General features: G+C 31.8%; 1 protein-coding gene across 3 annotated transcripts; it reads right to left on the reverse strand.

Annotated features, from left to right (window-relative positions):
• Positions 1-1,248: 1,248 nt before the first annotated feature.
• LOC117682738 (uncharacterized) lies at positions 1,249-14,465 on the reverse strand. 3 transcript variants are annotated; one of them, XM_066080834.1, is made up of 3 exons: positions 14,065-14,465; positions 5,415-5,768; positions 1,249-4,768 (listed from the first exon to the last, which is right to left on the reverse strand). In XM_066080834.1, the coding sequence occupies exons 1-3, from the start codon at positions 14,276-14,278 to the stop codon at positions 4,410-4,412; spliced, it is 927 nt and encodes a 308-aa protein (XP_065936906.1). In that variant the 5' UTR covers positions 14,279-14,465; the 3' UTR covers positions 1,249-4,409. The 3 variants fall into 3 exon arrangements, with proteins under 3 accessions (XP_065936906.1, XP_065936904.1, XP_065936905.1); XM_066080832.1 differs by lacking the exon at positions 14,065-14,465 and adding an exon at positions 8,541-8,955; XM_066080833.1 differs by lacking the exons at positions 1,249-4,768; positions 5,415-5,768 and adding exons at positions 10,389-11,389; positions 11,626-11,979 and having other exon boundaries at positions 14,065-14,459.
• Positions 14,466-16,129: the final 1,664 nt, after the last annotated feature.

Consider the following 16,129-nt stretch of genomic DNA (forward strand, 5'->3'; position numbering starts at 1 on the left):
CGGCTGTGCTTTGGTTTTTAAATCCGTCACGTAATTGTCTATGGGTTCATCCGGACCCTGGTTCCGCGTGAAAAACACATGTCTTATGTATGTTAAGTTCTTACGTGGCTCACAGTATTCTTTGAATCTAGTTTTCAAAACATCAATTTTATCAGCATCGTCGTCTGAGATCCCGAAAGTGTTATACACTCGGCGTGCTTCAATGCCGGCCACGTGAAAAAATGTAGCTACCTGTATTTTCTCGTCATTCTCTCCGATTCCTGTAGCCGTAAGATATGTATCGAAGCCTTGGATCCACTCCTTCCAATTTTCTGCAAAATTTCCTTCCATCGATAAATGGCCTGGAGGCTTCAGTTGCTCCATAATCCTTGCAGCTTCGAACTTCTGACACCATGTAAAGTCACAACACTCAATAATGGTGTTCAAACTCTTTTCTGAATATGATCACGTGACAAGATGCTTACATCACAGATAACCATCTGATACAGACTGTCGCTTATGTCAATAAACAAATTATAATGTAATAAGATAACAGTCTCCGTTCCATTGCTAACAATAGGTGTATCATTTGATGTAATTTATCGGCGGTATTTATATTAAATAATACTCTGTGCTATTGGGTAGTGGAATTTGTCCCCTGTCTAAGAAAATGATGAAGTATTTTTTTAGTGGAAAAATAAATTGTTTACAATCTCTCCACCGTAGTAATATCTTTTCTTAATTCTCTAATGTTTCAAGCTTATTACTTCTCTATGTCATTAAGATCAGTTTGTGTCTTTCATTTTTTAAATACTAGATTGATATTAGATTCATCTTGAACAATCATTAGGAAATTCAACTGAATTTATGCAAAACGTGCACATCCATTAGGTGGTGGAGTTTTCATTGCCGGTTTGAGTAACAGATATATATATATGTTTTTTATTGGAAAACTAATTATTTTACATTCTCATTAACATTAAAATGATATTTTTTTAATTTTAATTCTCTGATTATTTTAAATCTTAGACAGGTTTAATTAAACCTGAGTCACAACGGGTCGTAAGTGCTTCTAAGGTTAGTCTCCGGGTTTTGAAATAGATGATAGAGGAGGAGAGGCGGAATATGCTCCAATTCGACCTGCAGCTAAATTACGATTACGATATTTTGTACATATTTTGTACGGAATTAGAGAGCGAGAAGACAACGAAGGATTGTCCGTGCACACCGATAGTTACAACAACTACTTCAGTAATGATTTACATTTTATAGCAGATATTTAAGCATGAAAATTAAAGAACAATAATAATAAATGGCTTTCAAAGACATGTGGTGATAACAAACTTTGTTCAAAATAAAAATCCAAAGGAATAATACAAAACAAGATCAGACAAACAAGGACCTCTAAAGATTTAGAGGAAGGATCAGGTACATGTACCATGGAGGAGTGAGCATCCTCTGCTGACCGGTCACATCCGCCCTGTGCTCTTTGTCGTAATCTGGAAAACGGAAAAATCCGTAGAAACTTAGGTGATTAGTCATGAAAAAGTATAAACAAATTTAAAGATATGGTAAAAGAAAAGAAAATACCTGCATTACAGAGACCATTTTATTTTTAACCTAAAGCAAAATACGGAAGTACTGATGGGGGCTGATTTTATGGATTATCACTTGGTTTAAAATCAACGATATGGTATTTCGAATGGAAAGTAGTTTCTTAGCTGTATTAGAATTACGCACATTTCGTTTTCTATTACCGTAAAGATTTTATGGGGTTTCCCTCAAGAATTACGGTAAAACCCCTTAGGAATAATGTTGTTTAATATTTATAGGTTGATCGAATTAATTTCATCAAACCTTCTATTAGTAATCGAAATATTTCTGAATATATAAGGATCCGAATAACATTGAACCTTTGTCTCGTTCAACCAGACAATCGGTAGCCGTTGTAAATCCAGAAAAGCAGAGAGACTCTCTACTTGTCGGAGATTTACGGAGACAGCCGAGCGTCTGGTTGCACGAGACTATAACGAACTCTGGCGTAAGAATTATGGAAAAAAATCCTTAAAATTGGATTATTTACGGGATATTAACATACATTAGACGCTGAACCCCTTGTGAGGCCCAAGAATCGTCAAGGGGCCAAAGTCTAATCATTTTTAAAAAATCAGCAATATGTCAAAATACTTGTATATAGTTAAAACCATATTTCAGTTTTTGTGAATAATTGAAATGTTTTCTTTTGTAAAATTGACACGCAATGTGGCTCAACCCTACTCCTTAAGATTTTGAATTTAAGGAATTTGAATCTACATGTATATCTAAGGTTGCTTTCTCTATAGTTACGGCTTTTGAAGCCAAATGTTTTTTAGAAAAAGATTTTTCTCTATACATTCCTATGTAAAAAAAATTCCTTTACCCCCACATTGTGACCCTGATAGGAAGATTTGACAATTTTACTCTATATGCCTTTGTAAAAATTTGATTCCCCCCTTCCCCCATTATGGCGTCACTCTACCCCGAGGGATCATGGTTTGAAGAAACCTGAATCAACACAACCTCAGGATGCTTCCACATATGTTTCATCTTTACTGGCTGATTAGTTTCTGAGAAAAAGATATTTAAAGATTTACTCTTTATACTCTTATGTAAAAAATTCGACCCCCTTTGTGGCCCAACCCTACCCCCAGGGATCAAAATTTTCACAAATTTGAATCTACACTGTCTGAAAATACTTCCTCATAAGTTTCAGTTTTCCTCGCCAAATGGTTCTTGAGAAGATTATAAAAAAAAAATTTAATTATTTCTAATTATCTCACCTTCTAAAAAAGCATGATTCTTAATTTTTACAAATTTGAATCCCCTCTGCTTAAGGGTGCGTTGTGCTAAGTTTGGTTTAACGATTTTTCTAATTTGTTCTGCCCTAGATTTTTGGATGAAACTTTTTACATGAATTTCTACTGATATAATTATTATTTAAAGATTAATAATTAAGACATTTACCACACCGTTTGTTTAGGGGGTCATCTCAAAGTTTGTTAATTTTTAACATAGGACCCTATGGGATTTTGCTTGAAATGTATCAATTTTGCATATTTTTTACATTTTTTTCAAAACTTCTGCCCTAGGGATTTCTTTTTCTGTTCTACATATTAAAGTTATTGCTAAAAGGCATCAAATGGTCAAATAAAAAAAACCGTTTACCTCCTGGTTTGTTCCAGGGGTCTTATCAAAGTTAATTTTTGTATGCCCAATTTCCAAGATTCGTCAGATAATGGCTATTTTTTAATTGACAAAGGCGGAAAAGGTGATCTATGTAGTATTATTAAAACATTCAGACATATTTAAGTAATAAAAAAAATATATAACATCACACATGAGAGGTCATTACTATAAAATACATGGTTACTGTCTTGAAATATATGAATTAAGCTATATTTAGGCGGGTTAAGAAAACGGCAGAGGGCTAGGCTTGCTGAACCCTCTTCACGTTTTCGACCCGAGCCCAAAAATAGCTTATACTTCGAGACATTTATGTTTATTCCACAATATAACATTATTTTTACGCATCAAACGAGATATTTTCAACAATTTTCGCTGAATATCTCCAGTTGAAACTATCACGCCATTGCGTCAACCAAGCAAAAAGATGACGTCACAAAACAAATGAAACGCTGCGCGAAAGCGTGCGTACTCGTTCTGTACTCGGCCTCGTTAAATAGGTTTTGGTAGTTCTGGAGAAGATGTTGAAAATGCCTTACGTTTTAAGTTTACGGACAGAGGGACAGACGTAGAGACAGACGAACAAACAAACTGACGGACGACCAACAAAATGTGATAAGAAAAGCTTATGATCACTGGAGCTTTCAGCTCAGGTGAGCTAAAGAGCATTACAGATTGTTGAATAATTTTGCAGTCATGCAGGATTAAAATTGATCAGAACCAATCCAAATGTATACTCATTGGCAAATTAAACAAAACATAAAATGTTAGAGAATTATAAGTTACAAACATTGCAAAATGATGTTTTGATTTAAAAAATAATTGCATGATTTAAACTGAAAAAAAAACTTCTTATGACATTGAAAAACGCTTTAAACAATCAAAAACAGTAACTATCTTTTATTGTTTATAATAATTTAGCTCTGTTGAAAATGATCTGCTTTGCATCTTTTCTTGCACATGTTTAAAGGCCATTTTACTTTAATACCGAGAAAAATATAGTGGGATACAGTTTAGCTTATTTTTCTCGATTGATATCAAAGTATATTTTACACTCAAAACCGCGTATACATTGCTTGAAAACCAATCTGAAGTCAAATGTTGAGTAGTATAAGATACAAAAAATGTAATTCTAAAGAATACATTAAAACTCATTAAGCCTCTTAATAGGAAAAAAACTTAAGAACAAAAAGAGACCTAATGGTAACTCATCTGTTTTCAATCATCACAAAAACAGTTACGAATTCTGATATTGAAGTTTGCCCAGATACCGTATCATTTGCTAAGCAACCGACATGATCATAAATTTTCAAAAAATCAACAATTTCTTTAAAAACAGTTTGCACAGTTTGATAGCAGCCGATGTTGTTTTCTGAATACACAAATGTTTGTACATTTTTTCTCTCTGCAAAGAAGAATTCATTCACTAACGGAAATTTTATTCCAATCAAGAACAATACTGTGGTGTTAGGGTTTATGGTTGCAGTACAGTTGATGGTCTCATCAATGTTCCCATTATATTCATATCCATCAGACAGCGTATTAACAGTCAAGTTTAGGGGTGGCGCTGAATTGAAAAAAAAAACTATATTGGTAATCACAATTTACTGTTGTATGTGATCTGAAAACATTAGTTTTTTCTACAAATTAAACAAACTATATTTCGGTCAGAGCTTTATCACATATCATTTTAGAAATAAACAGCATTTTGAAAAGTTCATCGGAATATGAAGTTGGTTGGTCACGTAATGAAATCCTGTAAAGACCGAAGGGCTTCTCAGTATATTTGATCACGTACCAACCAACTTCATCTCCCGGTAAACTTTTTAACATTGCTGGTTTTTACTTATATTTACGTTTGAATAAATAAAAATCGTTCAGAACTGTTAAAAGTACCGAAATTTTAAGTATACAATAATCCATCAAGCTATTCTATATAGGTTTATATAAGGAAACATGTTTGCAAATGTAAATATAGACATTTAACTCTTAGTTTATAAATATATATATATATATATATATATATATATATATATATATATATATATATATATATATATATATATATATATATATATATATATATATATATATATATATATATATATATATATATATCTTATGCATGACATTCAACAAAAATAGTGAAGTAATCAGCATGTACTCACTCTCTATGAAGAAAATAATAATATTAAAAAACAATGTGCACTTACTCTCCAAGACTAACGTAGTGTTTGCAGCCTTAGAGCTGATTGACGGGTCAACAAGTTGAATGTTACAAGAATAGGTTTGATTCAATTCACAACCCCCCAGATCACGGCTCACATCAAAGGACACAGTCACGTTGATGATGTCATCGCTTGTAGTCATTGATCCATTGATTCTAGCGTTCTTCGATTCCACTTTTCCATCTCTGAATACATTAAAAAAGAAAAAGGAACCAGAAGTATTTTGCTGGAAGATGTTGACGGCCGACCATTCGTATCCTCTGTTATGTATTGAACACATTAACTCTATATTGTCGTCGAATCTTGAATAGAGGATCATCGGTCTCATTTCTACAACCACTAAAATATACAAACGTAAAAATATTTATAAATCAATTAATTGATGGCATCCTCATTTGAAGATATTAGAAACTTGTGTAAAGTTAAGGTTATATACAGTTGATATCTGAGTGCATATCCAATGATACCCCGACAACTGCACTCTACAATCTACGTTAAGCCAGAATCTTTTTTTTTCTGTGTAATTACTTAAACTGTTTAACTATTAGAATTTTGATAAATGTATGTACTCTGCATGTTTTTTTTTTTTATAATTTATTTGTTTTGTTGTTTCTATATCTTAATTCTTGTGATACATATATTTATATGTACAAATCACTTTTCAGTACGTTAAAAACGTGTGTAATGTGTGAATCCGTAGGATATGTTTACTTATGCATTCACTAGACTTGACCCCTACGTGCACGGGTTGACATTGCATATGATATCGGACATTTACAAAATAGAAACATTGGCACACCGTATTGTTGACATTTATATAACCAAGCTTTAAGCCTACAATATTTCTATTTATTTCACTTCACTCTGCTTAGTTAGAATAATATAACTGTGTCTCGGGACAGGCCTTCACCACAGTTAAAATGCCTCCCATATACCCGTAATGCAGCAAAAAGTTTCAGAATCCCTCCGAAACGATTTTGGAGGAAATTAATGAAGCTGTTTTGAAATTAACAGTCAAATCATTTTGAAGCTGTATATACCTTTCTTCTAAAAATTTGATTCATATTTATGAAGAAGTCAACACTTTTTCACCAATCTTTTTTACTTGCTTCGAATTTGCACACCATATTGACATTTGGAACACTCTATATTTTTTATATTAAATGCGCTCATGAGTTTGAGTTATCTCCCGTATTTCCTTTGATGAACAAAAAATATGACAAATTTTCAATAAAAATTTACACATTTTATTTTGTAATATCCTTTCCGAGTTTATCCACGCAAATGTGATATTGTGGAAACATAAACTAAAGAGCCTCCCGTGATTTATCGTGAATTTAATGCGCATGTGCAAAATGTGCAGATGATTTCCGGATTTTTTAAAAAGACTTTTCGTTGATAAATAATTAGGGAAGCTTGATTGATATAAAAAATGAAAACAATGTAGTAATCTGCAAGTACCAATGATGTTTGAAATATATAAAACAAAAGATAGTACTCTTCCGATTTCTCAGTATTAAAGTCCAAAAATTCGAGTTTATCATTTTAATATAAGGCCTAGTAGTAAAGATGTTTTTGTCACCTTAACGATTACTAATATATTTTGTTAAATGTTTAAAATTTATTAATTATGTTGTTTCCATATCTTATTTTTTGTGACACATATATTTCTTTATACAAATCACCTTTCAGTAGGTAAAAAAAGTATGTAATGTGTGCATGAATTTGTGGGATATGTTTACTTATGCATTCATGTATTTTTGCTAAATGTATATGTAATCTGAGGACCATGGATTGGCCTGGATTTTGTTTTAAAAAGATTTTATTATAGGATTCAACACATGGTATAAACTTGCCGCCATTATGTTGCCGGTAACCTTTTTCCATCAAAACTAATGTCGTAGATTTAAAACACGAATTTGTACCCTTAATTATTTAAAATCTGTCACGTCTTCATTCGTATTTTTTATTCAAATCAAATTTAGCTGTATAGGAGTATATACAATATTCACTGATTTATCTAATATTATATCATTACATTGTCATTTTGATTCAAACTCCTAGTAACTTAGATCCACGCTTACGATGTCAGCGAGTACTTGAGTACTAGTCTATCGCTCGGTCACACCGATTATCGACTAAAATTTTCTTAGTCGATTAATCGATATAAAGTGAGAAAGAAATTTGAAACATTTTTTTCTTAATAACGCGGCAGTTTTGGGGCTTCGAATAAGATTTATAAAAATAAAATTTATAAAAATAAATATTTTCTCGGCATTTTTAGTCACATAACACTGTATTGAATCGAAAGGTTGTCCCTAAAATATTTTAATGCGGCTACAAATTGATCTCTGTTGAATTTGTAGGTCAAACTATTGTTTTGAATAGAAGTGTTTATGCAAACTTGTATTTAGAGAGATCAATTAGTGGTTCTCCTTTACAGTTATTTATTGGATTAGATGTTTGTATTAATCAAAAATTTAATCATATCAACTCAAGGCGTTTGTTTTTATACAGCCATTAGATTTGATTGTTGATTTGGCACGGCACGAGACAATGATTTAACATGAAACAGGTCACACTCAATTATGTGTAGGCGTCACAGGAAAAAGGAAAAACTAAGAAATTAGCTAACGGATATCTAAATAAAATGCTTTTTAATTTATTTGAAATCAAATACATCTATAGTGCGTATTATCAAAAGTTTTCAAATCATTGTTTATTATGGATGATGGTTAAGATACGGTGTATGTGACAGTAGAATAAGGACACACAGTTTCAAATAAATGAACACTCGACTATCCCTCGACTAAAGGCTCCGATTAATCGACTTAGCCAACCGAGTAAAATTGACACCCCTACTTAAAACGAAAGTAGATTTTTTGTCAATATCACAATAATTGCTGATCAGGTAAAATTTAAATATGGTATACGAACACCATCTCTTAAAAGGTGTACACAAAAGCTATAATGCAAGTATTTCGTTGTGGGAAAAATTCATTCATTTCTAAGTAAAGTTATAATTTCTTTATTTTGGTGTTTAACAAAGGTAAATGGCAGTAAAAAATTTATTTAACATTGTATAATTTTGAAAATGAAAACTATACGCACCCGATCCTTGTTCTCTGTTCTGCAACTGTTTGATTGAGTGTTTCAGTTCATCGATGTCGCTCCTGAATTCTCTGAGAACCTGGTAAACATTTTTAAAATCCTTACTATAGCACTCGTTCTGAGTAGGGTAAATGGGTTGTGCTGCCGAGAACATCACAACAAAAGCGGAAAGGAGCAACGTTGGTCGGACGTAGGCCACTGGGCTTTGATCCATTGCTTACAACAGATGACGCTTAAAATGAAATCCAAACTGTACCAATGAAGATCCCGCTATGTTTGAGTCATTGATGGATAGAAAAAATTTACTTCCGTTTTGCTTAAAACTGAACATGGCTTGAATAAATAAGCACTAGTACTGGGGTATAAACTTTTTAAGTTCGTTACACCCGCTTGCACATCTTTTTGCGCATTTCCGTGTATATGTCTTGACCTTTTGTTGTCATTTTCGTCTTGACTTTAAATCAAGTGCGTAATATTTGATAATTTCATCACAACCAAGACACAGCGATATACATGTAAGACCTGCGCCCACAAAGCTGTGATATATACAGCGAAATGCATTAAACTGATTAGTTGGATCAAAACACCTATATGCACATGAAGGTATTTGTTAAAGCATTATGAGCTGCATTTTTTATCTTGCAATTTCTTTTTTAATGAAAATGTGTTTTTCTACTAAAATGACAAAAATCATTGTTTTAAATTTTTGTTAGCTATATTTTTGTGGGAAAATCCGTTAAGAAGCCTTAATTGGAGCAAAATTGAATAATTGTCGTCTGTGCAGAAATTGATTTGCTATTTATTCCTTATAAGAGAAGTCTTTCTCCCGACAAAATATTCATTATTTTAAACCATTTTTACCATAAAAGTTTTAATTACATGCAGACTAATCATACTAGCAGGTTTTTGCAGCAAAATAAAATTCAAAAAAATACAGCTCATATTGCTTTTAATAAATGAGTTTACAATTAAAAGGCTCAAATAAGCCTTCAACTTTTTTATTTGAATTTTATTGTCTGATAAAAAACGTTTTTTTTTCTGTTTTTTTCAAACAGAAAAAAGAGTATTCTAACGTTCATGTCAGCTGTTTTATGAACATAGTGTTGTCTGCGACCAAAAAGACGCTGTGTCATAGAGGAGGAAAGAAGCTCGATAAGACACACTCCAGTAATTTGGCCCTGACTGCAGTGTAATATTATTATGTAATAATATGAGTTCTTACCTAAAAAGAACAGAGGAGAGTGTCAGGCTCGGTACGTTTATTTAGCAAGCACACATATTATTCAAAATGCTTCGGATTTCATAAATCCGGAGAGTTAGAGTTACCTCCCATGAAACATTAAAAAAAATATAATGGGGTACCTGCAAACAGCCTTACTACAATGGTACTTTTCAAATAAAACATATTCTGACTGCTATGATTATTATCATCTTTTTTAAAATGTAGATTGTCATCTCTGTTGATAAGGTCTTTTAAAAAAATGTTTTATTACAATTCAAATTGAAGTCAAAGTACTTATTAAAAAAAAAAACTTTTTTGATTCTAAAAAAAATCAAAACTCAATGAAGTGTAGATGGTGTCACTTTAAAAAAAATCGTCAAAATATTTTTAACATATTCGCACGCTGTCTAAGAAAGAGGAATCTTCCTCTCAAATTAACATTACAATGCTAATTAGCAAAATAATCATACATAAAACAATATTTATTTTTTCATCAACTGAAATTTATTTAAGTCAATTTATCATATCGTTATTGTTTGCTAGATAATGTAATCGAGTAGTGAAGACGAAAATTGTATTCGTTTTCTGATTTATTTATTCATATAAGTAAAAAAGACATTGGCCGACAAAATGATACACCAAAGAGTAAATGACTAAAAAATGCAATAGCTGTAAGTTACCACAAGGACATATTTATAAGTCTCATAAAAAAGCAGTTACAATTCACTCTAGTATGGAAGATAATCTTTAAATTTTACATATACATTCAAAATACTAATAATGCAACATTAATTCGGCAATGCAAAAGCTTTTTTTCTGATGATTGAATCTGCAATTCGCAGCATAATTGTTTACAAATTACTTCAACAATCTTATTATTAATAAATTAACAGATAACACAAATTTTTCACGAAAAGTAAGGTTCACACTTTCAGTAACTAATTGTTTTCGCTTATTGTTAATATAAATGCATTGGAGATAATTTATGAACATTGCCCGTCAAATCGACTCTTTACTGCTTAATTTTATATTTATTTTCACTCTCCCGGTAAAACTGTCCTCTTTTCAACAATAAAAAAAAACCAAAAAAGTTATTATATAATATGACGTTCTTAAAAATTGATATCAAGATCTTTACTACATGTATTTTGATGTAAAACGATGTAGAGTAGAACAAGTAAAACGAGAAAAAAGTATCAAATCTCAATAAGCCTCTCTGTCAATTGAATATGACGTCAGGCTAAACATAGAATTAGGCGTCACATTTCTCACCTGGATATAAATACTGCATTAACGAATTTAAATTCTGTTATCGAACTTTGACCAGATACTGTATCATTTGCTAGGCAACCTACCCAACTATAATCTAAGACAAAATCAACAAGTTTGCTAAAAACAGTTCGTACAGTCGGATAGCAGTCGATTATGCTCTCTGAATCCACGAAGGTTTGTACATTTTTTCTTTCAGCGAAAACAAATTCATTCAGTGAATGAACCCTTTTTCCAATCAAGGACAATACAGTGGTGTTAGGGTTTATGGTTGCAGTACAGTTGATGGTCTCACCAATGTTGCCATGATATGGATATTCATCAGGCATCGTCTCTACAGTCAAGTTTAAAGGTGGCGCTGAAAATATTTTAGATTGTTTATCACAACTAACTGTTGTATATGATCTGAAAAAAAAATTCTTACAAATTCAACAAACTTTTTTTTAGTCAGAGCTTTATATTTTATTATAGCTTTTTAAGAAAAAATTTTATACTTGATATTTAACAAAAATAACCAAATACGCAGCGTGTTCTTACTCTCTATGAGTAACGTACCATATATATTAATAAAACTTATAATTAATGTGCACTTACTCTCCAAGACTAACGTAGTGTTTGCAACCTTAGAGCTGATGGACGGGTCCACAAGTTGAATGTTACAAGAATAGGTTTTGTTCAGTTCACAAACCCCCGTACCACGGCTCACATCAAAGGACACAGTCACGTTGATGATGTCATCGCTTACAGTCATTGATCCAGTGATTCTAGTGTTCTTGGATTCCACTTTTCCATCTCTGGATACATTTAAAACTGAAACGGAACCAGATGTATTTTGCTGGAAGATGTTGACGGCGAACCATTCGTATCCTCTGTGATGTATTGAACACAGAAACTTAATAGTGTCGTCGAATTTTGCATAGAGGATCATCGGTCTCATTTCCACAATCACTAAAATATACAAACGTAAAAACATATAAAAATCAATTAATTGATTGCATCCTCATTTGAAGATATTAGAAACTTGTGTAAAGTTAAGGTTATTTACAGTTGGTATCTGACGAGTGCATATCCAATGATACCCGGACAACTGCACTCTACAATCTACTCTAAGCTAGAATCTTTTTTTTCTGTGTGATTACTTAAACTGCTTAACTATCCAGAACATTGATAACTGTATATACTCTGCTTTTTAAAAAAAAATTGTTATGTTGTTTCTATATCTTAATTTTTGCGATACATATATTTCGTTGTATAAATCATCTTTCAGTAAGATAAAAACGTGTGTAATGGGTGAATCTGCAGGATATGCATTCACTAGACTTTGACTTGTGCGTGCACGGGTTGACATTGCATATGATATCGGACATCTACAAAATAAATATATCGACACACCGTATTGTTGACATTTAGATAAGCAAGCTTTAAGCCTACAATAATGCTATTAATTTCACTTCACTCTGCTTAGTTAGAATAATCTAACCGTGTCTTGGGACAGGCCTTCACCACAGTTAAAATGCCTCCCATATACCCGTAATGTAGCAAAACATTGCAGAATCGCTCCGAAACGAGTTTGGAGAAAATTAATGAAGCTGCTTTAAAATTAACAGTCAAATCATTTTGAGGCTGTATATACCTTTCATCTAAAAATTTAATTCCTAATAATGAAGAATTCAACCATTTTTCATGAACCTTTTTACTCGTTTCGAATTTACACACCATATTGACATTTGGAGCACTCGGTATTTTTTATATCAAATGCGCTGAGTTTGAGTTATCTCCAGTATTTCCTTTGATGAACAGAGTATATCAAACAAATTTTCAATAAAAATTTACACGTATTTGTAATATCGTTTCTGAGTTTATCCATACAAATGTGATATTGTGGAAACATAAATTAAAGAGCCTCCTGTGATTTAGCGTAAATGTAATGCGTATGCGCAAGATTGTAAAATCCAAAAAATCCAGACGATTTCCGGATTTTTAAAAGGAATTTTCATTAATTAATAATTAGCGAAGCTTGATTGAGAAAAAAAAATAAAAACAAATTCAAGTTCCAATGATGTTAAAAATATATAAAACAAAAGACAGTACTCTTCCGATTTCTCAGTATTTAAGCCCAAAAATTCGAGTCTATCATTTTTTTTTTTTAAATTCTTTTATTGATTTTATATAAAGAGTCTATCATTTTGATATAGTAGTATAGACGTGTTTGTCACTAAAACGATAGCTAATATATTTTTGTTAAATATATATATATAATCTGAGGACCATGGATTGGCCTGGTAAATAAACATATTCATTCTCTTTTAACTTTCAACATCGCCCGCATCTTTGATATGTACGGTTAAATGAAAGGGGGTTTGAAAAAAAAAGTTTGCACATTTTGTTTTAAAAAAAATTCATTATAAGATTCAACACATGTTATAACCTTGCCGCCATTATGTTGTAGGTTACCTTTTTCCATCAGCACTACTGTCATAGATTAAAAAACCGAATTGGCACCCATAATTATTTAAAATCTGTCACGACTACATTCGTGTTTTTTATTCAAATCAAATTTAGGTGAATATATATATATATATATATATATATATATATATATATATATATATATATATATATATATATATATATATATACAATATTCACGGAATTATTTAATATTATATCATTGCAAGATATCATTTTGTTACAAACTCCTAGTAACTTAAATCCACACTAAAGCATTCCCACCACTTCAATTCTCATTTTTGTTTTTTATGTGGTAGTTTACCAAAAACGAAAGTAGATTTTTTGTTTATATCACAATATTTGCTGTTCAGGTAAAATTTAAATATGGTATACGGACACAATCTCTTAAAAGGTGAACACAATAACTATAATGCAAGCATTTCGTTGTTATATGGGGAAAATCATTCATTTTTAAGTATAGAAAAAATTTATTCATCTTGGTGTTTAACATGAAAGGTAAATGACAGTAAATAATTATAAAACATTATATAATTTTGTGAATAATAAAAAAACTTTGCGTACCCAATCCTTGTTTTCTGTTCTGCAACTGTTTAATTGACTGTTTCAGTCCATCGATGTCCTCCCTGAATTCTTTGAGTATCTGGTAAACATTTTCAAAATCCTTACTGTAGCACTCGTTCTGAGTATGGTAGATGGGTTGTGCTGCCGAGAACATCACAACAAAAGCAGAAAAGAGCAATGTTGGTCGGACGTAGACCATAGGGCGTTGTTCCATTGCTTACAACAGATGCTGATTGGAAAAAATCCAAACTATTTTATAGAAGATCGTGCATTGTCTGTGTCAATGATGGAGTAGAAAAAAACCTTCCTTTTTGCTTTAAATTGAACATGACTTATAAATAATCCTCCGTACTGGGGTATAAACTTTCTAAGTTCGTTACACCCGATTGCACATCTTTTTGCGCATTTCCGTGTATGTGCCTTGACCTTTTGTTGTCATTTTTCTCCTGACTTTAAATCAAGTGCGTACAATTTGATAATGTCATCACAACCAAGACACGCCGATATAAGACCTGCGTCCAAAAAGATGTGATATACATGTATATAGCAAAATGCATTAAGCTGGTTAGGTGGATCGACATACCAATATATACATGAAGGTATTTGTTAAAGCAATATGAGCTGCAATTTTTATGTTGCAATTTCTTTTTTAATGAAAATGTTTTTCGACTTATATGACCAAAAAATCAATGTTTTAAATTTGTGTTAGCTATATTTCTGTTGGAAAAAACGTTAAGAAGCCTTAATTGGAGCAAAATTGACTTATTGTCGTCTGTGCAGAAATTGATTTGCTATTTATTCCTTATAAGAGAAGTCTTTCTCCCGACCAAATATTTAAGATTTTAAACCCTATTTACCATAAAAGATATAGTTTCATGCAGACTTATCATACTAGCAGGTTTTTGCAGCAAAATAAAATTCTAAAAAATCTACAGCTCATATTGCTTTTAATAAATCTTTTTACAGTTGATAGGCTCATATAAGCCGTCAACTTTTTTATTTGAATTTTATTTTCTGAGAAAAAGTTTTTTTTTTTGTTTTGTTTTTTGATCTTGTTTTTTAACAGAAAACACAGTATTCTAATGACATAGCACTTACGAAAGGACGGGAAGTGTCGTCTGCGACCAAAGAGACGCTGGGTCATCATCGAGGAGGAAAGACCATCGATAAGACGAACTCCAGTAATTCAGCCCTGACTGCGGATCTGCCTAACCATGAACTGTATATTGGTTTTTTTTTTGTCAGTGAACTGAGCCTGTGATCCCTCTGTCAACTGTTATGTGTCCGTGCGCGAACTGTAACATAGAAATGTCCTGTTTAAAAAAAAATAACTGTTTTCAGAGTCCTTAAAAGATTTGCGACCCGATATCTTTGTCGCTTTCGTCATGATTCTTTTCTTGTAACGTTATGATAATAGTACATTGATGTAATAAAAATTCACGTAAACGTAAAAATGCACGCCTTAGATATTTTACTTACAGAAACATGCTGCCCTTGATTTTTTTTTACTTTTTAGATGATATCATTTTGTTATTCTAATATAATAATACTCCAAAAAATTATCATCATTTGATGCATTCCGATATCTTGAGATGATCTCCTGATGTTAGAATTTAGTATGTCTATCATAAAAGGTAGAAAGTACACAATGTTTGGTTTAAATGAGTTTGGTTTCATCCCTAAAAAGAGCAGAGGAAAGTGTCAGGTTCGGCACGTTTATTTAGCAGGCACACATATTATTCTGAATAATTATGTAAACATAAAAAAAATATTGGCTCAATATCAATAACTTGTCTAGGGGTAAACAAAAGAAATTGTTGAAAAAGTACATAGTAATGTTGACTAGAATGTTCACAAGTAATTAAATAACCTTGATGTTATAATGGTATAATGATAAAATGATTTTACCAATTACAAACTGCAACACGATGACAATGTTTACATTATAACCGTCACTATTACGGTTACGGATATATAATGTTGAATGTGGATGTAATCTGAGGACCATTTTTTGGTGAATAAACATAAACATATTCATTTTTTTCTATTTTCAACATCGCCCGCC

The sequence above is a fragment of the Magallana gigas genome, chromosome 4 (genome assembly GCF_963853765.1).
Source record: "Magallana gigas chromosome 4, xbMagGiga1.1, whole genome shotgun sequence".
Classification (NCBI taxonomy): Eukaryota; Metazoa; Mollusca; class Bivalvia; order Ostreida; family Ostreidae; genus Magallana; species Magallana gigas.